The sequence below is a fragment of the Lampetra planeri genome, chromosome 54, assembly GCF_965212315.1.
Source record: "Lampetra planeri chromosome 54, kcLamPlan1.2.h2, whole genome shotgun sequence".
NCBI classification, from domain to species: Eukaryota; Metazoa; Chordata; class Hyperoartia; order Petromyzontiformes; family Petromyzontidae; genus Lampetra; species Lampetra planeri.
The window spans coordinates 5,699,083-5,723,010 of NC_136160.1; the positions used below are offsets into that span (position 1 = coordinate 5,699,083).

Sequence of the window (23,928 nt, forward strand, 5' to 3'; positions counted from 1 at the left end):
AGGCGAGGTAGTTAACATCTCTTTCTAGATTTGAAGCTTTCGTGACTGCAAGGATTCATACTCGTAGGTTTTTTCGGTTAAAGTAACGTAGGTAAAAATTTTTATAATAAAATAAAATAATAATAAATGAAAATAACTCAATTAAATCACGACGTTTCAGAGGCAACACAAGTCTCCGACTTCAGGTGGGACCGTCACAACTAATCACTTGATACAGTAAATGTAGCTGTGACGGTCCCACCTGAAGATGGAGACTTGTGTTGCCTCCGAAACATCGTGATTTAATGGAGTTATTTTCATTTATTATTATTATTTTACCGACGTGACTTTACCGAAAAAACCTAAGAGTATAGTTAACACCTCCTCGCCACTGCGACGCTATGAACCCGCGGCCCGATTGAGTTCGATTCCCCGGTCATTCCGATCCAGTCTTCGGACCCCCCACCCCCGCATGCAACTTTTCCAGCCCTTGCCACCGATGACTGCAAAAACGACAAAAACTTTCACATTCAATTAATTGAGAATTAGCCGGGCACTGAGAATTTACCCGGTGTGGGTTTGAGACACGTGGCCCGTACACTTTGTCAGGGCGTGTGCAACGTGGGTGGCTCCGAGTGTGGATCAAGATGGATGTTGAACTGGTTTCCAATTTTTTAAAAAAATTTGCATGACATCATCTTCCAGGGCTGTTTCTCGGACACTTGGTGGCGAATCCCTCGCTGTGGGAATCAATCTGAATGGCCATTCTTTTTTGTTGCATCTTAATCGCACGAGATGGTTTGCCGACAGTGGAACATAACTGGGAACTATTAAAATCAATAAAAGAAAAAACAGACGAAGAACTAGCGCTCTGCAATGTCATTTTCCAGGACGCTGTAAAAAAAAAAAATTCCCCCGAAAAAACCGATGTGAGCCGGGGGGGGAGGGGGCGGGATTCGAACCCACGTCACCGGTTCCGTAGTCCGTCATGCTAACTGCGGCGCCACCGCTCTCGAATACGAACGCACGAGCGCGCGCACACAGGTACGCAGGCGCGGACATCGCGAACAGCACGCGCGCCTCTCCTGGTGGGATCTATACCCATCGGGAATCGGCAGACACCGATATCTGTCCCTGGCGCGTTGCGTTGTGTCTGTTGCGCTGCGCGTTGCGTTGCATTGCGCATCATTTCTCCACGGCGTCAAGCTCCAAATCGGAACGAGTCGGGCAAGAGATTTCGGGCCCGAAAAGGAAGAATTCCGAAAACCTCCCATGTCCCAAGCGCGTCCTTTTCCAGACTCGGCGTTTCTGTCTTTCTGAACGAGGCTCGTGTTTCTTTTCGACCCACTCGTAAAAGTTGAGCGTCTAAAAGAGTGGTCCTTCTTCTGAACCTGGGATGCAAACGCCGCACTCCCCCAAGGGGGTGCGAGATGCCCTTTCGGGGGGTGCGAGACATGGCCGGATTGTTTTCGACGCTAAATCATCAAAAACACGAATTAAGCACGGTCGCGTAACAACTTGATTCACCTCATCAAACCCGATGTATCTATTAACATTCTACATTTTTTAATGATCGAGTACCAAAGAGGTACAGGCTGCAGTAAACAACAAACCGCTGGTCTAAAATAACACCGCCGGGGTTGGCGGATCGCGAAGAGGAGGGGGCAGCGATCGCTCAGGAGGGCGACGACATTTTTGTAACGGCGACGTCAAACGCCCCCAAACGATGAAAACGCACGCACGCACGCTCGCGCGCACACACAGACGCACGCGCGGCAAACCCACGCGCGGCAAACCCACGCGCGGCAAACCCAAGCGTCCGTCGACGGGCCGACTTCAAAGGCGGCCCAATAATCAGCGCGATAAGGGTGCGAAGGGCGGCTTCGGGATCGATGTGGCCGGTCCTTAAAACATTCACATAGCGCCGATCGAGAGGCGATGGAACGCAGGCGCCGGCGCAAGGAAATCGTTCGGGATCCATCAAACTTTCAGCGTCTCGACTTAATAATGCAGCGGGGAATTTTCGTTTTTCTTCATATTCTTCGTCGAGGATGGCGTCGCCCTAAATTTTGCAACGGGAACGATGTCGAGAGATGAATAAATCACGACGCCTAAACAAAACAGGGCAACGATGCGTTCCCTTCAACCGACGATGAATAATAACAAGGCCTCATACTCTTAGTTCTTTCGGTAAAGTCACGTAGGTAAAACATGAAATTAAAATAAATAAAAATAAAATAATAAAAATCATGACGTTTCGGAGGCAACACAAGTCTCCGTCATCAGCCAACTTTGCTGCATCAAATCTGGCTGTGACGATCATCAAATCTGGCTGTGACGATCATCAAATCTGGCTGTGACGGTCCCACCTGATGACGGAGACTTGAGTTGCCTCCGAAACGTCGTGATTTTTATTATTTTATTTTTATTCATTTTTATTTCATTTTTTACCTACGTGACTTTACCGAAAGAACTACGAGTATGAATCCTTGCAGTCACGAAAGCTTCAAATCTAGAAATAACACGGCCGCCGTCGTCGCCGCGGTGACGAAACGGTTAGCGGCGCCACTGGACTCCGATGTGCGGAGGTAGCCGGTTCAATTCAATCTCCCGGCGCGGCAGCTGAAAAAACGGGGGGGGCAGGTTTCTTAGATTCCCCCCCCCAACCACCACCACCCACCCCCACATTATTGTTTTCCTCCAATGTGTTTGCTACTCATTATTCATGATTTAATTGCTGCTGTAACTTCCTGTTATTTTTTACCGAGGTCCTACGCTGGACATTGTTGTTAATCATCTCAGGGCTGAAACGTTTTTTTTTTTTGGGAAGCCACGGAGGTGTGATGTTAACCATCTCGCCTCGTATACAGGAGGTCGTGGGTTCGACTGGAGCCTGACGATGTCTGTATATTTGGAGTTTGCGTGTCTCTCTCCACGCGGTCGCGTTAATTTCTCCCCGGGTCATCAGGTTTTTCCCTCCACATTTAGAATCAACATCACTCGTTTAGAGCTTTCGTGACTGCAGGGATTCTCATCTTCTTGGTTCTTTCGGTAAAGTCACGTAGAAGGGAAATAGTAAAATAAAAATTCTCACGATGATGATGAGCGACAAAAACAGCCGTCTTTCCGACAGCTCTGTTACTTCACCTGAGGACGGCTGCTTGTGTTGTGGCCGAAACGTCGTGAGAATTTTTACGTTATTATGTTTTATTTTTTATTATTTTATTATTTCCCTTCTACGTGACTTTACCGAAAGAACCAAGAAGACAACCTCACTCGTTTAGAATATTGGACCACCGCTATAAATTTCCACCTGATGATGTGCGACATTGTTGAGCTATCATTTGTGGCCAGGTCGCTTCTGAAACAGGAGCTATACAGCTCAGTGGGCCTTACCTGGACAAAAATACAAAAATCATTTCATTTAGCGTAGTGGCAAGTGCGTTAACCGCTGCGCCACCGCTCCGCCCCGCCGGCAATAGTTAGTTTTGCTTGTTCTCCCCGTGGCCATGTGGATTTTTTCTCCGGGTCCTCCGGTTTTTCCCTTCACACTTAGAATCAACTTCACGCGTTTAGAGAGCATTTGACCGCTATAAATTTCCACGTCATAAGCCACTTCGTTGAGCTATCATTTGTGACTTCTGAAAAAGAGCTATACAGCTCAGTGAGTCTCACCCGATAAAATAAAAATAGTTTATAGCTTTAGTATGCACGTTGAACTTCTTGTCGCACCGTACGTAGCCAACCGTGCTAATCGGAGGGATACTGCACACCGCACGTACGCGTAAAACAAATACAATCCGTCAGGTTGCGTGTGGCGGGGTAAAGTGTGGGTAACTCCCACCTCTCTCGACGTGAGCGAGCAATTGCAGGGCTGCGCCTTTGCCTCTTTCGCTTAAAAAAATAAAATACTAAACGACAACAAGCGACGCCGGTGAGCTCCTGAAAGCGTCACGGCATTGGTGAAAAAGCGCTTCACAGCTCATCGGATTCCTCCCAGGATCCAATCAATATTTCGATTCTCATTCGGCGCAGCCCGCGGGGGTGAGCCAAAGAGGACCCCCCCCCCCGGCTCATCCGTCGTTTGATCGTGCAGTGGTTCGTCGATTTTATCTGCGAGCACGCTTTTTTCGCCCGTTCCCTGCGCCCACCTCTCCACCTCTCACGGCGAGAAGCGGATTGTGCTCGGCACGAGCAATGATTAATGGATCAAATTGGGATGCTCGAGACCCGCGTGTTACCACGCACGCGTGGGGACCCGCACACGCGTGCGCACGCAGAAGTCGATAGGAATGGATAATGCAGGCAACTAGCGAGCGTGATCACGCACAAATCTCACGTTCGGGGCCTAATGGGACGGGCGAGAGAGGACCAGAATAAACGTACGGGACAGATACGTACAGGCGATACGATATTCATCGTTTTTTTGAAATAGTTAGGAAGTAAGAAAAAATGTTTACCCCCAACCTCGACAACAATTTTTGGAATTGCGGCAAGCCGTTACCTACCGAGTCGTTACCTACTCAGTCGTGCTTCACCTACCGAGTAGCTACCTACCGAGTCGTTACCTACTCAGTCGTGCTTCACCTACCGAATAGCTACCTACTGAGTCGTTACCTACTCAGTCGTGCTTCACCTACCGAGTAGCTACCTACTGAGTCGTTACCTACTCAGTCGTGCTTCACCTACCGAATAGCTACCTAACGCTTTTCCTTGTTCCATCACGACACGGTGAAGGCTGCTGGGGCCACAGTCCGCCACCCGCCGCAAAGTACGCGACGACAAACTTAGAACGTCGATTCTTTTCACGCGGGAGTCGGGGGGGGGGATTAACGCCTTGGGTCGCGATCGTAGGGGGGGGGTGGATGGGGGTTCATTGGAGGACCGGCGACCCCCGTGGTGTCACTGTGGTGTCACCACCGCGGGTGCGAGCGAGAGACTCACCAGCAGCAGGCTTTGGTGGGCGGCGCCGTCGACGGGACTGGGAGAGTCTGCGGAGCGACAACGGACACACACGCACACACACACACGCACGCACACGCGCACAAACACAACGCGCGTCAGGACGCGGAGGCTTCGCGCGCGACCTCGTCGGCGGCGGCAACCGCAGCAGCCTCGTCGTCGTCGGCAACGACCTATCTGTTAGAATTTTTTTAAATGATAAAACTCAACACGTTCGTCAATTGTTATTTGCGGTATAAACACACAATTGACCCATCGCATAGTTGCATTCTCCACAACGGCGCTCATGATTATTGTGCGTTATGTACCCATTCGTCAAGGGATGAAGGCCGTGATATTTATCTTGAACCCGACTTTGCTGTACATCCCAGCATTTGCGTTCGCTCCTTGCCACCCGAAGTCATACCGACGACGATTGCCGTCCGCCAATTTGAGACGGCGAAATATTTTCTCCAATTATATTCATAGGGCTCGGAGGAGAAATGTGGCGAAAGTAAAGGCCTCCACGATTTCAGCAGAGGCTTCTCCGGGTAAGAATGCGCAGGCCACATCACGATAGCGGGAGACTCCGCTACGGAGCGGAGACAGAAAACCCAGTAAACATACCAATAGAGGGCCAACGTTGGTAGGTGGTTGGAACCGTTGGCCCAACGTTAACCTAACATCGGACCAACGTTGACGCAATGTTGACCCAATGTCGAACCCAACGTCGAACCCAACGTCGAACCCAACGTCGAACCCAACGTCGACCCAACGTCGACCCAACGTCGACCCAACGTCGAGCCAACGTCAGACCAACATCGAACCAACGTCGACCCAACGCCGGACCAACATTGACGGACCCAACGTTGATCCAACGTCAGACCGACGACGTTGACCGGCCCGACGTTGACCCGAACGCTCCATGTTTACTGGGTTCTATTTTTGGGCAGGTGAAAGAAAACTGCGTTAAGAGGTGGCAGCGGAGGGACGACGTCACAGGGTTCACCGGACAGGAACGGGGCAGGAAACTAAGGAGTGGAAGAGAATTGCGGCGGCCTTCTCTGCCCAGCAGGTTGACAACGACAACAATGACGACGACAACCGCGGGGACGACACCAACCGCAACAATGGCGACGACAACAACCGCAACAACAACAACGACAACAACAACCGCAACGACAACAACCGCAATGACAAACAACAAAAAACAACAATGACAATCGCGACGACGACAACAACCACGACAACAACAACAAACAAACAACAAACAACAATGACAACCGCGACGACAACAACCACAATGACAAACAACAACAAACAAACAACAACAAACAACAACAACGACGACGACTCCTCTGCCACACCCCAATCCAGTTTCCGGACAGCGACCCTCGTTCCGTCGCCGCGAATCAACGCGCGGAAACCAGACGCTCAAAGTGCCCACACACCCTGAGAGCGCGACCTCCCCCACGGGCGCCGAGCGCGGCGACAAGCTTTGCCGAACGCGGTCGAGGCGGAGGAGGGGGCATCGGTGTGACGAGCCGAGTTCGCGGCGGTGGCTTTAATCAACACTCGACTGAGACACACAATGGAAATTGCTAATTTTTGCGTAATTGGCTTCGTTGCGGTGAGATAGAAATTGTTTTTTTTTTCACGGAAAGGGACGATTAATCAAACCCCATTAGCGACGGGGGGAGGGGGGGGGTGGGGGGGGGGGTCTGTATGTCGTTTTTAATTTGCGACTGGAACACTTCTTTATTATTTTGCGTGCGGGATACGGCCGTTAAGCCCACCGCCACCGCTCCGTGGTCCCCCAGCCGCATGACCTCCCATTACCGCAATGGAGAAAGCGATTAGTTTTGGTTTATTATTGCCGCGACGGTTTATCGGTTTCGGGGAGAAAAGAAAGATAGGGGACAGAAAAAAAACGACCGGGTGATCGAAAACACGGGGAGAGCGCGATTGACCGCACGACGCTACATCGACTCACAGCCCTCACCCCCCCCCCCCACCACTACCCCCCAACCTCCGCTAATTGACTTGGACGACTCTCTTAACGAGGTCTTCCAATATTTATTTGAAAAAAAAAAATGCTCCGGCATCATCATAAAGGACAGCCGATATTATTGCAAGGAATGTGGGTCGCTGGCAAATTACGTTTTTTTTTTTTAAACGAATTGGAAAGGCGGCGGCGGCGGCGTCGCGCGTGGGAAGCGTCGTCTGAAAAAGAGCGCGCGTCTCGTTGCGTAACGACATCCACTCGGACATTTCAGAAATTGAAATTGTATTAAAACATTGATTAAAAGAAGGTTTTAGCGAGGTCGTTTTCATTCCCCGCGCAGATGAATTATCGTCATCATTATTATTTGCTCAGAAAGCCTCCAGGAAAAAGCCATTACGAGAGGCAGCTTGAGGCCTCATCAGTGAGCCACTCCACTTTGGAACGCCAAGCAAAAATCTCAGTGTTGTTATACGGCTCCTCACAATCGTTGGGGGGTGCGCGGTGGGGGGGGTTTCATCGGGTGAGTCATGCCCAACTCTCAAGAATTAAGATTTTTTTACGGACGCGCTCATTTTCAAACGACGCACGTCAGGTATCCCGGCCTCCACGCGAGCGACGGCGAGCGACGTCTCTGACCGCCCCCCCCAGCCCCATCTCAACCCGTGGCTTAGTTCCCGGCGAGCTCGGTTGGCTTCGTACGGCGCGGAATAAGACGGGCACGCGCGCACGTGCACGCACGCACGCGCTCAGGCGAAGCGATAACGGGGCAGGGCGATCGATGTTCCGCGCGCGAACCCACGGCCGCAGATCTAGTTTCATTTCTGCGCGACAAAACCGAAAAAGGTGAACGAATGGGGACAGGATTGAACGGGTGTGGGAGGGGTAGAAAAGTGGGGGGGGGCGGATGGCAGGGGGTGGGGGGGGCTTTAGCCCTCTTCAAAATTAACCCCGGCGCTGGCTAGAGCCAAGGTGCCACGGTCAATTATAGCGCGGTAAACGGAGACCCTCTCAGCTGTTGCAAGATTATAATAATAAGTAACTGCCACAGCGCTGTAATGGTTAGCAGCACACTGGAGTTTTTGCAATCTAAGAGGTCGCCGGTTCCATTCCATCTCCCGTTTCTTAAATTCCTCCCGGCTCTGTCCGTCCAGCGGCACCGATGGGCGGCCGGGTGAGAAGCGAGCACTCCCAACGTCTTTGAGGAGCTTCGGCAAGTGTGGAAGAGAGTTGACCAAATATCCTGCAGATTAGAGCGAGATGGGGGGGGGGGTGGTGGCGGCCTTCCGCCAGCGTGGAGAGAGCAGACAAGCGGACGCGGGACGCGACGGCGACCGCAGGAAGGCGGCGATTGGGGAAAAAAAGACGGCCGTCCAAGGATCGGCGTGGGGGGGGGGGTCGGGGGAACGGGCGGAGAGAGCCCTGATTACGATCCCTGATTGCGATCCCGGCGTCGCCGTTCGTCGCTTTAATTCGAGCCAGGCCACGCGGACGCGGGGGCCAGCCGCTCGTGCCCCGCCGTCGGCTCGGCTCTCCGTGACTCGGGTTACAAAAGTATTTAAACGCAATTAATCAACGGGGTGGTTTCTTTTTTTTAATGTTACGCGGCGACTGCCCGCCGCCGCCGCGCTATTTTCGGCCGGATGATCGGGAGAGAAGATCCTTGGGGTGTATTGTGTGGAAGGCCGGCGGGGGGCGGGGTGGGGACCGCGAAAAAGAGGACAGATTAAATTAATTTATTTACGGCATAAAAACCGTTTCGTCGGGCGGCCTAATCGGCGGCACGGCCTCGTTTCGAGTACCTCGAAACCAAACGCTGCACTCAGGCGGGATTGCTTCACCGCCGTTAACATCGTTAACATCGTTACCCCCCACTACTACTTCACCATTTAGTTCTCTATTATGCAAATCGTAAGCACGCGTAATTAAATTCCACTTGCGTGGAAAAAAAAAAACTCGGGAACGCGATGTGCGGATTTAAAAACGCGGCAATCGTCCACCCGGGAGCGGCCCCGATGATTTATACGGGGCGGGCGGGCAAACAAAACACAAAGCGGCCAAACGACGCCGCGGTCGTTTCCCCTCCGCTAGTCAAAAAAAACCTCCACAAATTACATAACCCCCCGGAAAAAAAAACAGCCGCAGAATTCCTTAACCGTGAACGGGGTTGTTTTATTTTCGTTAAATATTCTGCGAGTAAAATATGCTCCCAAGTGTGGTTTACCGGATCGAGACGGTGGCCAGGAGATGTTAACTACCTCGCCTAGTCTAGCGGAGGTCGTGGGTTTGATCCCGACGCTAATTCCCGTTAGATATTTGGAGTTTGCGGTGTCTCTCTCTCTCTCTCCCCTTGGTCGCGTGGATTTTTCTCCGGGTCCTCCGCTTTTTCCCTCCACGTTCAGAATCGACGTCGCGCGCCGAGAGTATTCGGCCGCTGTGCATTTTCACGTGATAAGCCACTTTGTTGGGATATCACTTGCGGCCAGGTCAGTTGGGCCTTGCCTGGCAAAATAAAAACAGTTCCTAGTGGAGAGACGTCGCTGCAAACCGAGCCGACGCGACGCTCCGGTCTGTCCCTCTACGTTAAGAATAAACACGAGGCGTTTGGGAGAGCAGAAGACGACTCCACTTGTTGTCTGCGCCCGGCAAATCGACAAGGCCACATTCTGCCCTTTAATCTCTTCCCACCACCGCCCCCTCCACCACCAACCTCTCTCTGCGCCGATACAGACCACCGCTGCGCCCATTGCTCCGAGCGCGCACGCAGCCTGTCGCGCCGTTCCTCCTGGTCGCGACGACGCGTCGCCACGCGCCCACCGATCGCCGCAAGCCATCGTAACCCGCCGGCCAAGTTCCCCGCGGGTGCGGAGGACGTGCGAGGTAAACAATGCAGTTTAACACGTAGGCTTTCGCGACCAATATTATCCATAATCAACGTTTTTGGGTTTAGATCGCGTTATTTATAAATGTGTCGTAACCCTCCTACTCAAAAATTGTTAAATGTTGTGGTTTCACGCTTCAACACACCGGTGGGCTAAAGCAGTGAACTATTTGTCTTTTGTCAACGTGACACTTTTTTACTGATTGGCCGTGTCGGGTGGTGGAGGGTTACGACACATTTATAAATAACGTAAACAATGCAGCTGGGTGGGTGCGCGATCGACAACGCGTGAATGGGCCCACGAATGAATGAACGAGCGGGCTGGGGTGACTTAATGAATAAAATCAGCTGATTAAGAGTTGACGGATCGATGCTCATGGAGGGGTGAAGGAAGTTGGGCGAGGTTGCACAAAAACGGGCGTGAATGAACGGGACGGGCGCGTTAATGACTGTTTGAATGAATGCTCACGTTTCTCAATTAATGAGCTAATTAATTGATGAATGTGCTCAATTCACTAATTCGTGTATCAATGAATGGCTCGGTTATGATTGTTCCAATGGATTATTCGATGCACGCATGATGTAATCAAAGAGTGAAATGAATGAAGGGCAAGTTAATTACCGCGTCAATGAATGAAGCAATTGATGTGTGAATGGGCCCAATTAGTTAATCGGCGAAAGTGAAAGAGTGTGCCAACGCACCGATCAAACATGCGGGGGAAAAAACCCGACGAATACACCGGACATGAAACGAATGCACCTGTTCAGATCTTATTTGGAGAAGCGTAAACAGTCCGTCGCGAAGGATGCCCTGCAAATCTGACATTTGCCTGGTCGGTTTGGGTGTCCTGCAGGATTGCCCAGTGTCGGACCCTGTCCTGTTCGGCATCAATGTCCCTCCCCCCCCCCCCCCCCCCGGTTAGAGCCCCACTCGTCACCGCCTCGGTCCAAGCGCTTCAATATCGCCGCCACGCAGACGACACCGAAATCCGTCTACGACGTCGCTTGCTTCCGAGCTCTGCGAGCCGACGCCATCCGCCTGCGCAACTTTCCCCGTCGCTATCGCCGGTTGTGGGGGGGGGGGGATGGGCGGGCGGGAAATGTCATAATAAATAAGCGAGACTACGACAAGTAAATAAAAATCGTGGTCACGCAAGCCCCACAACCCTCCGACCGACGGACGTGGATTAGACGGAGGCCGTGCTAATTGGGACACCCACACCGCTGGTTGCGTTAAGCTGGCTCTCGCTTGCCCTGACGATTGAAGGCCACGACATCTGCACGGCCCTCAGGAAGCCTTTGCAGGGGGGGCGAGGGGGGACAGGGGGGGGGGGGTTGACACTGCGCTGGTCGTTGGAGACTCGTGGTTACCAGACGACCGATTTGACAGACGCGATGTAAACACCCTCGCTGTGAGGTCAGAGTAGGAGTGGTAGATGCATTCTAAAAAAAAAAGGCGCACAAAGCAAAACGCTGCCTGCCGAGTAGTGCGGTACACACTGAGTGCACGCGGTACGCACACTGTACACAACAACAACAACCGCCATTCGCCACTAAGTGGCGGTGACGTCACCACGACGCTTGTGCCAGGCCAAGTGCACTTTGAGGCCACGTGAAGTGTCGAACGCCCGCTGGCAGGAGGTCACGGGGCAGACCCAGGTGCCATGGGTCGAATGACCCCCTACCTACTTGCGGTGCCGGACGGGCAACACTGTCGTGGACATTGCTATGGGGGGAGTGCCAATGCCCATTGGCCTCTCCCCTCATGGCGTCTGTGACCACCACAGTGGCTAAACGGGGGCTCTGGACGGGTGCGATAATCCCTCCACCATCAATTAATTACCACGAGACTACGATATAAACATACAACACTGTACACAGTCCACACAACACACACGCAGTACACGTAAAGTACACAGTACACACGCAGCACACACACAGTACATGAGCAATACACGTGCGGTAGACATAGTACACACAGTGCACACACAGTAGACAAAGCTGTCCCATGTCCGACTGCATATCCGCATGTAGAGTGAATTAAAACCACGTAACACAGTGAATTCTGGGGGGAAAAAAAAAAGAGGTTAGCAGCTGCGTATACAGCACGGAATCGCACGAACCGATCCCGCATACAGCGAGCGAAACCTGCATATGATCTCTATTGAATGAGCGAATGAATACACAAATGAATGAACGACTGTTAGCGGCTCTCACCTGTCCTGGCGTTTGGCCGTGCGACGTTCCCCGGTCCGGCACCTCGCTGCTCCCCCTCCTCGTTGGCGCCGCCGCCGCCGCCGCCCCTCGGCTGTGCCGCCTGCTGCTGGCGCAGGCTCAGCAGGTGCTCGTCCGACTGCATGTGGGCGATGAGCGCCTCTTTGGACGCGGCTGAGAACGAGCAAACCTTGCAGGAGTAGCGCCCGCCGCAGCCACCGGCAGCCACGGTAACACCACCGGCAGCAGCAGCAGCACCGGCGCCGACGCCACCTGCCACCAGCGACCTGCCGGCCTTCGGTGGCCGCGCCGCACCGTGGAAGCCGAACCCCGGGCGGTCGGCGCTCTCCTTCGCGTTCGGTTCGTCGGCGCAGACGCGCGACCCGCCGGCTCCCTCGCCGATGTCCGGCGCTGGGGGCGCAACGCCTGAATTCATCGCCGCATCCTCCTCCTCCTCGTCCTCCTCCTCCTCCTCGTCATCCTTCTCGTCGTCATCTTTGGAATAGTCGCGTGCTTCGCGCAAGGGGAAAACCGCCGATGCCGCCGTTGCCACCGCCGGATCGGTACTTCCCCCTCCCGCCGCTGCGTCAGCCTCGCCGGCTTTGGAAGCCGCCTCGTCGCCCGGCTCCATCTCCGCGGCCGAACCGGCGCTCTCCGCGCTGCTCACGCTCGTGGAGTCAGGCGAGTCGACTCGCTCCGCCGTGGCCCGCCCCGGCTCGGCGTCCCGACCGCACCGCGTCGCGGCGCCGCCGCCTCTTTGGTGATCGCCCGGCTCCACGAGCTCCACGTCCGGCTCGCTCAGCTCCGCATCCGACTGGTCCGTCGAGTCGCCCCCGTACACGGCGCCCAGCCGAGGCACCAGCTCCGACAAGCGGGAACCGGCGTCCGGGGAGAGCCGGCCGTCCTCCGACGCGGCCGGCGCCGGCGCCGCCGACTCGGACGCCGGCGACGGCACCTCCCGGCCCGCGACGTCGCAGCCTTCCTTGGCCGCCGCCCTCCGCCGGGGCCGCAGGAAGCTGACGAGCGGCCTCTGCTGGTGCCGCCCCTCCCCGCCGCCGTCGTCGCGCATCTGCACGATGGCGGACGTGCGCTTGTCGGTCAGCAGCCGGCGCTCCTCGGCGTTGAGCGCCACGGCGTGGTCGTGGGCGGCGTGCGACACGAAGGAGCGCGTGTGCCCGAACGTGAGCTCGCACGGGAAGCACATGAGCACGGGGCGGCTCTTCACGTCCGCCACTCCCACGTCGTCAAACTCCGACAGGTCCAGCGGCTCGGCGGCGCCGGCGCCGCTACCGTCGGCGCGCACCGGCCGCACGCTGTAGAGCTCGTACGCGTTGCACACGGGGCTCAGCAGCTGCGCCAGGGGGCTGCCCCGGTAGGCCCAGCTCTGGCCCTGCCACGCGCGCAGCAGCGACGCGAATTGCGAAGAGTCCAGCACCTGCGTGTACGGTTCGGCGTCCGAGTTCGGCGCCGCCGTCGCGCCGCCAGGATCGTCCGATGCCGGCGCCGCGACGGAAGCGGCCGACGACGACGACGAGGACGACGAGGACGAGGACGCCGCCGCCGCGTTCTCTCTGGAAAGTTCCGAGCGCCGGTCTCTTACGACGGAGTCCGCGGGGCCGGAAGCGCCCGTCTCGTCTGGGGCGCTGTCGGCGTCCGAGCCGCCGCTCCTCGTTTCCCTCGGCGAGTGGGCGCGGCGGGCGGCGTCCGAGGGCGCGGCGCAAGCAGCTTCCAGGTGATCGCCGGATACGGATTTCGGAGTTTCCGGGCGTTCCGGATTTCGAGCGTCGGTAGCCGGTTTGTCCCCGTCGCCATTTCCATTTTCGTTGACGTCGTCGTCGTCGTCGTCGTCTTCGTCGTCTTCCTCCTCCTCCACCTCCTCTTCCTCCTCTTCTTCTTCCTCTTCGGATGACATCACCACCGGGGCGACCGGGGCGGCGGCGCCACCGCCCTCCATGGCGATGGCATCATCGTCGTCGTCGTCTGAGGTCACGTGACCGCGAGGGAGTTCCGCGATTGGCTTCCTAGGGCCGCCCTCTCCGCTGCTGAGCGAATCGTGGGCATCCATGGAGACCGGCAAAGAGGATTCTCATTTCAGAAAATGCCCAGAGGACCTGCGGCACGACCGACAAGAGAAGACAACGTGCACGTTGTTATTTTTCGATTTAAAGCTTTCGTGACTGCAGAGATTCATCTTCTTGGTTCTTTCGGTAAAGTCACGTAGAAGGGAAGTAATAAAATAATAAAAATAAAACATAATAAAATAAAATAATTCTCACGACGTTTCGGCTACAACGCAAGCAGCCGTCTTGCTTGCGTTGTAGCCGAAACGTCGTGAGAATTATTTTATTATGTTTTATTTTTATTATTTTATTACTTCCCTTCTACGTGACTTTACCGAAAGAACCAAGAACACGTTGTTATTTGTTTTAAAAAAACATCAACCATATTTCAGATAACGATCAGATGATTAACAGAACACACACACAGGGGCAGAGACAATTTTGACCGTGAAGAAACATATCAAACACTATGCTGATCGACTCCGGGCTTTGACGGAACACCATCGCGAAACAGGGATAATGATGATGCCGATCGACGGGACGAGGCCGGCGAGCCAACGGCAGCCAAAGAACGGAACGCATCCGACCGCCGTGGAGACGGAGCGGTGAAGTTGGCTCGAGACGCAAGGAGGCGAGATGGACCGGTTGGCGGATGGCGTGGGAAAGCTTCCATCCAGCAGTGGATAAACATGACCGATGATGATGATGATGGATGATGATGCTAAGTCGCTAGGACGGTACACTTCATGAGATTAACTCCTGAGTGGCAGGTTTGAGGGGACCGTAAAATAACACTGGTCAACTAATTTCAGGGTGCCGATTCCAAATCTGATCTCAAATTTGCTCTATCACATCTCATTTTTATGCGATCGGCATACCCCATTTTCATTGATTTTACCCGAAATTAACTCTGTCACTTATGATTGCAAGTTGTTGCGAGTCGGTGACTGTGTTAAAATGTAGTGCTGTATTTTTAGTCTAGTGTGTTTATAATATAATTTTATGTAGATATCCACATTTATTTAATATTTTTCTTCTGCAGTTTTTATTGAAAATGCAATATTTGATATATGATGCCCGATTTGGAATCAGCACCCCAAAATTACCTTAAAACCGTTGGAATACCTTATGCCAGAAAAAGTGTGTTGACCAGTGCAATCAAAGGAAGGCGAGCGACTTGGAGGGGGAGGCCTTCATCCAGCAGCGGACTGATCACGACCGACGGGGACAAATTTCAAGACTAACTCAAGTCGCGCGCACGCGACGGGGGCACCAAGGCCGCCCGCTCTCTCCCGGGAGCGTGGCGGCGTGAACGTTCAACGGCCAAGCCACCAAACCAATTCTTGGGAAGAGAAACGACCGCGGAAAATCAACGAAGCTAAACTTAAACTAAATTAATTTCATTTGACCAAGTAAGGCCCACCGAGCTATGTAGCTTTTTTCCGCAGCGACCACATGATAGCCCAACAAAGTGGCTCATCATCACCACGTGGAAATGCACAGCAGCCATACACTCTAAACGCGTGACGTTGATTCTCAGTGTGGATGGGGACCCGGAGAAAAATACCACACGGAGAGAGAGAGAGAGAGACACGCAAACTCCAAATACACAGCAGGCGTCAGGGTCGGAATTGAACCCACGACCTAGCGGAGGCCCAGGAGCGATTCAGATAATCGTCGCTGGTGTTGTCCGTGAGAGGGAATCAAACTTGTGTCTCCAGGTTCGTAGTGCGCACACACACACACACACCTCCCACTGTCCCCCCCAACCCCTAACCCGCCCACAACTCCCTGACAAAGAGTGGGGGGGGGCGTAAGCTCACACTTATTATCGGAGTTGACTTAATAACATTTGGCAACACGGCCCCCGTAAATTGATACGCTCTTCCATGTCACCATTGATATTGTGCAAAACAAACCGCTTAGGAAGTATCGAGCCGGCACTTAGGGCGGCCGCTAACGAGGGCCTCTGACGCGCGCGCACACGCGCACACGCACACACACACGCACAGAGAGAGGCGAGGGGGAGAGGCGAGAGAGCGTGGCGTCGATATTGGCGCGGCGCGGTACAAGAGGGCCGCGTGGAAGCGCATGCGAACCCCGCACCGCCAGTTCATTTTTTGAGGAGTCGATCGGCGTTAACCCCTTCCTCCCCTCTCCACCCCCCCCTCGCTCATCCGCGCCGTTGCAGAGAAAGAAAAAAAATCTCTTCCCCCGTCGAACTTGGAAATAAACCTCGGCGGTCAATTTCACCGGATCCGCGGTGCAGCCGCGTCGACACGGAGGAGCCCGCGTTGGCGGTTTCGGCAAGCAAATTTTAAAAAACGCCGCGCGCCAAAGGACAATTCCGGCGGGCGCTTTAGCTTTGGCGGGGGAACGCGCGGCCGAGGGTTAATGATTGAAAATCGATGACGCGGCTAATGCGCCATCGGTCGCAGCTGACAAAAGGTGGGCCGAACGACTCGTGGAGGACGGTGGAAGGGGGCGGGGCGCGGGCCAACGTGCGCAAGCCACCGGGACGCCTCCAACAACGCCAAACGACGACTTAGTTATCTATCACACGCTTTCCAGATGCGCCTCTTTCGCACCATACGTAGCCAACCGTGCGCGAATCGGAGGTGCGGGGGGAAGGACAACGGACTAAACAGAAAAAAGCGGTTCGTTTTCAATCTGGATGTAAAAGTGCATCGCTCCCAGGGGCTTTCTAACATCGGAAAAAAGAGCGTTCCAGACGGCCGCAGAAGCGCATCCAAAAGCGCCGTCGAACCAAGACGGTGACCGTCTTGGTTCGACGGCCAGCCAAAAGCCGCTGCTGCGAGGATGACCGGAGTTTGCGCGATGGTTGAATGCTCCTTGAGACGTGACCATCACACGACTTGACGGTCACGCGATGGTCAGACCGACGATGAGAACTGACGAGCGTTGAGTGAAGAGCCCCAATTTTGTGTCCCGTTATTTGCTGGTGGGAAAGTGCTGCCCCCCCCCCCCCCTATTCTGTGGAGCAGAGGCCACTTGAAAGGACCTCAGAGGCAGCTCTGTGTTATCTGCTTTCGTGGGCCATTCTCTCGCATGTATGTATGTCGAACTTCTTTTGCACCATACATAGCCAACCGTGCTACTCAGAGGTCCGAATTAATTTTCGCGACATGATGGTGCAATGCAATGGTGCAACTGGGATAAAATTGTAAAAAAAAATTGGTGCAGAGGTATTGAGTACATAATGCTTTCCGACGTGCGTGTGTGCATTTTTAAATAATCACTTTGCGTGTTTTCAGTTTCCATGTTCTGGGAGCGATAACGCTCCGATCAACGTGGCCGGTTTTCTCTCGGGTGCTTCCCTAATGGCGATGCAACTTTACCCTGAAAGTTCGCTCACATTGGTTCATCAGTACGAGTCATCGTGAACCCCCCTCCACCCCCAAGTTACATACGGACGGAGGGACAAATCTCCGGAACAAGACGAGTTGGGAAAGCCTTAACAAACGACAATAATTCGCAATTGTTCGTAATGATTTGCGATTCATCCGTACCTTGTACAATGTTTAACTGTCGCGGTTATTTTTGTTTATACATTGGCGCTTTGTTAAAGTTTTGCGTACGACCGAGTTTGCGCACAATTCATCCATTTGTCCACCCGTGTAACGTCCCCTGTAATCTGTCCAACAATCTGGTCGACAGCCACGGAGCTGAACAACCTGTGAGAAAAAAAAAACTTTCGCAGGTGTCACTGGGGTTCCCGCTAGCTTTCATCAAACGCCGACCCCTTTGACCCGAGCCGTATCCGACAGCCAAATGGCGTCTACTCGCCGATGCCCGGAACCGCATTTGATTCGCGTGCCGATTCCCGGTCTTAAGGCGTCGTGGGAACTAATCGAGCGTCCGTGGTTGCGATCGACGGCCTTGCGTGCGGCACCCCGCTTTGGTCCACGCGATGAACGCTGAAGGGGCCCTGCCCTGCCCTGGGCCAACGGTGCGGCCTTGCGTCACCACCTGTGGGGTCTCTATCGTGGCTCCCCCTGCTGTCCCACACTCTCCTGATGGTCAAAATCACTCTTCAATTCCAATTGACAGTCGGGTGGCTTGCAGACAGCGCTGCACCCGTCCGCAGTGCAGAGGTGACAGCGAGGCATTGTGGGCGGAGGGCGTGGTCAAAGTCAGGCGGCAGGGATCCCCGCAAAGCCTTCTCTCTGCGCGCGTTCGTCATCCGAGCCGGGAATCGGCAACGTTCAAGATGTCAAGGAGGGTCCCCCCGTGGATGGCTGACTGAGAAACGATCGCGGAAAACAAACGAGCCGCTGCTTTTGTTGCCTCCTGCGCCCGCACGTGCGACAGGCAATGCGTGCGGGCGAGCGCAGACAACGCGTCGGCATGGCGAGCGGTAAAAATAAAAAAATAATCGCGAGACTCGTTATCAAGAGAGGCCTGCTGGGCGGCGATACCGCGGCGCGTGAAAGTTAGCAACGCCGGACTCGCACTCCAGAGGTCGCCGAACCCAATCACCGCTCACCGACGGTCTTCCAAGGCGTCAACATGGAGCACCGATCACAAATCGGCAGCAGGGGCCCGACTCCCATCATGCCTTGCACGGGCGTCACGCGCGATCACCACGTGGGCACGTGCACGATGCTCTCGGCCTGGCCCGGACCGCCGGGGCTCGAGAGTCGAACGTGCGACCGTCGCCCGTTGAAATTCAGGCGGCCGAGAGTCGGGGAGCTTGAAAAATTACGGGCGTTCCCAGGGCACGCGCGTCGTCCCGGTCGCGCCGGGTTTTCTCACCGCAGACAGAAAGCGCGCTGCCACCGGCACGCGCGCACGGAATGCCTAATCGCAAAACGAGGGCGCCGCCAATTTACGCCCCGGACCGGCTGCTAATTGGCCTCCTCAACAACGCCGAGTCGGCAGAAAGCGCGGAACCCTTGCCCTGCCCAGGCGTGACCATCACCCCTCCCCACCACCGCCCTACACCGCCCCGGCGCTTGTCTGTCCGTCCGCCTACAGAGGGGTCAAAGTGCCCGCCCGGTGAAAATACACTGCGTGCCGGTTGACATGGACAACTGTAAAAAAATAAAAGCTTCGTAGCTCATCGGATTTCTCCAAGGTGAACCTTGTGGCGCAGTGCACCATCCCCATCATCATCATCATCGTCGTCATTGTCGTCATTGTCGTCGCCTTCACGCGACATCTATCCACTGCTGGACGAAGGGCCCTCCCCCGCCAAGCACGTTGTCCTCGTCGCTCGAGCTGCGATTCCATCGCTCCACATCCGCCGCCACGGCTGTGGTCGTCACCGCCGTCATCACCGTCGCCGTCGTCGCCGGCCACCGTCTCATCCAACGACGCGTCTGCCCTGCCTGGGGCCCCCGCTTCACTTCTCTTCCAACGGTCAAACACGACGTCACCGACCTCGCGCGTGTCTCCCACTGAGCTAATGGCACTTTTTTTCAGAAGCGACCTCGCCACAAATGATAGCTCAACGAAGCGGCTTATCGTCACGTGGAAATTTATAGCGGACAAAAAATCGAAACTCCCGTCGATTCAAAACGTGGAGGGAAAAACCGGAGGACTCCGAGAAAAATCCACGTGACCCCGGAGAGAGAGAGACACAAAAACTCCAAATTTACAGCAGCAGGCATCGCAAGGGTCGGGATCAAACCCACGACCTCCTGCATACCAGGCGAGGGAGATAACATCTCGCCACCGCGACACCCGCACAATCACAAATTTGAACAAAGCGCCGGCTCTTCCCAGCTCGGGTTCCAGCACAACGGTTCAACAGACGAACCGCGTCCTCGCGACACCACGGGGCCGTGTCGAGCTCGCGCGTTGTTGAAACAACGCCACATCAGGGTGCCGTTCAAGCCGAGGCCGTTGAATGCCAAGGCCGCCAAAGCTCGCTACCCTGCGCCAGCTTCCCGCGGCTGCAGCGCCGCCGCAGCCGCAGCCTCCGTCTCCGCGGAGACACGCGGGCGACCTGCAAAGATCTGCCCCGACGGCGCCCCACCATCGGCTCGCTTCTCTGGGGTCGTCTCTTGCCACTGGTCGCCGGACTCGCCGGGAACGCGTATAAACAAATACCAGTTCTCGCGCAAATCCCCCCGCTAGCCTCGTACGTACCGGCGTTAAAGTACGTGTTAAAAAAAGCGGACGCACGCACGCACGCACACACACACGCACACACACACAAGGGCCCCGCACGCCGGCCAAGCAGTTCTGTCCACCGCCGTTTCTCTCGGCCCTACCCCGCCGTCCGCCCGCCCGCCCACTTAATGCCCCGTCCGTCTCGCATCCCACCAGCCCCAATCGCAAGGCCTCCCCCTCCGACGGGCGCGCAATCACGCCTCTTTGCTTCCATTCCACAAACGACCGACCCCATCTTCCTCTCTCTCACCCCTCCTCTCTCCCACCGGCCCCCCCTCCCCCCCACCACCAATTGCCCAACCGCCTCCCCCCTCCCCACCGCTCCGAGCCACCAGCCCCGGAACTGCCCCAATGAGACGTGCAGCAGCAGCAGCAGCGGCGGCGGCAGCAGCATCTGAACCCGTTCACCGCTGGACCCAGTTTCTCACGCCATCAACAACAGGAAGACGGGGGTGGGTGGGGTGGGGGGGGTGATGGAGATTGGGGATGGGGGGTTAGGGGAGGAGGCGAGGGAGATGCGACCGGCTTGTGCATTTGTGGTCGCACGTGGCTGAAAAAAGTTGCAACGTTCGAGTGGTTGCAGAGCCGTTGCGAGTGGTTACACATTTTGGGCGGTCGTGTGGTTGAACGTAGCTGCGACTGGTCGCGAGCGGTTGCGAGTGATTGCGAGCGGTTGTTGGAACGAGCGAGCCTTCCAGAAATCTGCCGTCAAATAAGGCCTCGGAAAGCGGCTCCCAATCTCAGTGCCAGCGACTAACCCCGCACCCCCTCGCTCCCCCCCCCCTCAAAACCCAAAGCCCCCCAACCCCCGCCCCACCCCCCCCGTTCCCCACTGCCCCTGCCCCCCCATGGGAGCTGCTAAATTTGTGCTCGGATCAGGGAGTTTGGGGTTTTCTGGGAGGTGGAGGGAGCCGAGTGGGGAGCTAAGGGTGGGAGCAGAAATGCGATTGGGTGGTGGGAGCGAACTTTGCGGGGAGGAAAAAAAAAGAGAGGGAGGGGAGAGAAAAATAGAGAAAAAAAAACTTTCCAACTTCTCCGTGTAATTCATTATCAGTGTGTTTCCTGCTAGGCGGACCGCGGCTCAACGGCCCTCTAATTGAAAACAAACCTGAGTCTGCGCAAAAAAACAAAACCATTCCGACACTCTGCCCAGATGTTATATAAACGCTCGCTCGCGTCAGCCTGGCCGCCCGCGTCCACCCGCCCGCCCGCCCGCGAAGGGTTTTGCGTAAGAGTTGGCGATCTGAACGAGAGGCGGATGGAATCACGCGCGTCCATTAACACCAACTGTACCATGTTTGGACACGGGCGCGGGCGGCGCTTTCGGGAGGAAACGAGTGAAGAGAGGAAAAAGTGATGGGAGGCCGATCGCCTCCATCAACCGAACTTCTAGAGGCAGCGGACGCACGGCCGCTCACCTCCCTGAGGCAGTGGCGGAAGTTCCACGTTGCTATGGCGGGGGGGCGGGCAAGTATAACCACAGGGCGACCGTCGTTAATTCGTACACAAATTTGAAAGGAATTTTACCAACCCACGGAGGGATTGTGGGGGGTGGGGGTTGAGTCGACACCCCCACACGGCAAGCCGCTTGCTCTACCGCCGAGCCTCCTGGGAAACAAAAGGGGTGGGGGGGGGGATGTACACGGGGTGATCCTTTAATAGACACCCCACTAGAGGTGGGGGTAGAAGTGAGGGTCTGCTTCCCACCACTTACGACAAGACGTCAGATCAGCGGGGCATGGTAGGCCAAAACCCCCCCTCCTCCTTAGAGAGTTCCGCCCGCCCCCCCATCACCATCACCCCCCCTCGCCACCTCCGCCGCAAGCGGAGTCCCCTTCCAGCAGCAGCGGCATGAGCAGGAAGTTTCGGGGCTGCAACTTGACCATTGCCACCGAAAGAAAATGTAGAGAACGTTTTTTTTGTGATGTATTCAGAAGACAACAATTATATTGGGGGGGGAGGGGAATGAAAAAAAACCAACCGCTCAACAGGTCTCCCCCCCACCAAATTTCAATTCACCCGTCTAGTTATTTTAAGACTCTCCTTCCGTTAAGATTTGGGGCACCGGCCGCTTTCGCCGTGTTCGCTCGGCTGTGGAGAAGAGGGCCATTAGAGGGCGGTGGGGTGTCTACAACCGGATCACTCTGGATACCCGCGCAAAGAAAGAGGCCTTCGTGTTGTTGTTTGTTGTTGTTGTTTGTTGTTGTTGTTGTTGTTGTCGTCGACCCGCGGGAGACTTCATCAATGATAACGAGAGCGACAGGAACGTCGCGACGGACGGCCGGTGGGCGTTCGCCACTTGTTGCTAGGGGGGCTTGGCGGTTCTAACCCAGCGGCCAGCGCTGGTTAATACGGCGGGGGTGGGGGGGAAGTGACGGGGGAAGGGAGGTGGGCGCGGGCGCACGCGCGCGCCAACCGAAAAAAACGTTACGTTTCACGGCGGGCGTCAATAAAGTTCCCGTGAGGATCGTCGAACGAGAGCTCGGCGGGGGTAGGCGAAGCAGCAGGCGTCATGGTCCACAAATTGACCGAAATTTCAGAAAACCAGATGGCAGGATCGCTCACCACCGACTCTGCCCTCACCGCAGACCCTGCCCGGCGTGCGTGCACGCGCAGCTCCTTGGCGAGAACGACGCGGGCAGCAAACGCTTCGTCAACATCACGAGCCTCCGATTGGCACGGTCGGCTACGCACGGCGCGAAAGAAGTTCAACGTTAAGAGATTTATTGTTTATTAAAACTTGTTGTGCCGCTCTCTCGGCGACGAGTCCGCTCGCCACGCGTGGAAAACCGTTGCGGGCGCGACAAACATTAATTATCATCTCGCACTTAAATGTAATTTGCTATTTCGCCGCAGACCACGGAGGAAATGCGTGATGACGACTGCTTGTGTTGCGAATCGAAACGTCGTGAGAATTTAATTGTTTTATTATTATTTAATTATTTCCCTTCTACGCGACTTTCCCGAAAGAACCAAGAATAAGACAACGACCATATCCGCCAGCGCGGCTACCGCACCCAGCCGCGCTCCCCCCCCCCACCACCACCACCTCCATTTCTCGACGATCGCCCCGAACGGAGGGAGGACAGTTGCGCGCGGTTATGAAACGCAGCTGTGTTGCTCGTAATGCGCTCCAGACAAAAGACACACGCGGGGTGTGCGCTCCCGCACACTGTCCCATTTTCAGAGGCCCAAGCCGTGAATATAAAAAAGTGGGGGGGGGGGCGGAGGGCGAACGGGTAAACAACGAGGAGACGTTCTCTCTACGGGCGGAGAGAAGACGCCAAACTCTTAGGCTTTTCAGAAAAGTCACGTAGGCAAAAAAGTTTAATTAATAGAAGTAATACAGCAAATCTGGCTGTGACGGTCCCACCTGATGACGGAGACTTGTGTTGCCTCCGAAACGTCGTGATTTTTATTATTTAATTTTTATTAAAAAATTTTCCTACGTGACTTTACCGAAAAAACGAAGAGTATGAATCCTTGCAGTCACGAAAGCTTCACATCTAGAATTAATAGAAGAAATAATAAAAATAAAATAATAAATCACGACGTGTCGTTTCGATTTAAAGCTTTCTTGACTGCAGGGATTCATCTTCTTGGTTCTTTCGGTAAAGTCACGTAGAAGGGAAGTAATAAAATAAGAAAAATTTAACATAATAAAATAATTCTCACGACGTTTCGGCCACAACGAAAGCAGCCGTCCTCAGGTG

General features: G+C 54.9%; 1 protein-coding gene across 1 annotated transcript in view; it reads right to left on the minus strand.

Annotated features, from left to right (window-relative positions):
- LOC144735169 (uncharacterized) overlaps window positions 1-23,928 on the minus strand; it is a 189,509-nt gene that overhangs the window by 77,880 nt on the left and 87,701 nt on the right. Inside the window, exons 3-4 of the mRNA XM_078617614.1 lie at window positions 12,021-14,128; window positions 4,924-4,970 (exon numbers count right to left, since the gene is read on the minus strand). Coding sequence (XP_078473740.1) covers window positions 4,924-4,970; window positions 12,021-14,082 — 2,109 coding nt within the window. The 5' untranslated portion in view covers window positions 14,083-14,128. The remainder of the gene's footprint in view (window positions 1-4,923; window positions 4,971-12,020; window positions 14,129-23,928) is intronic.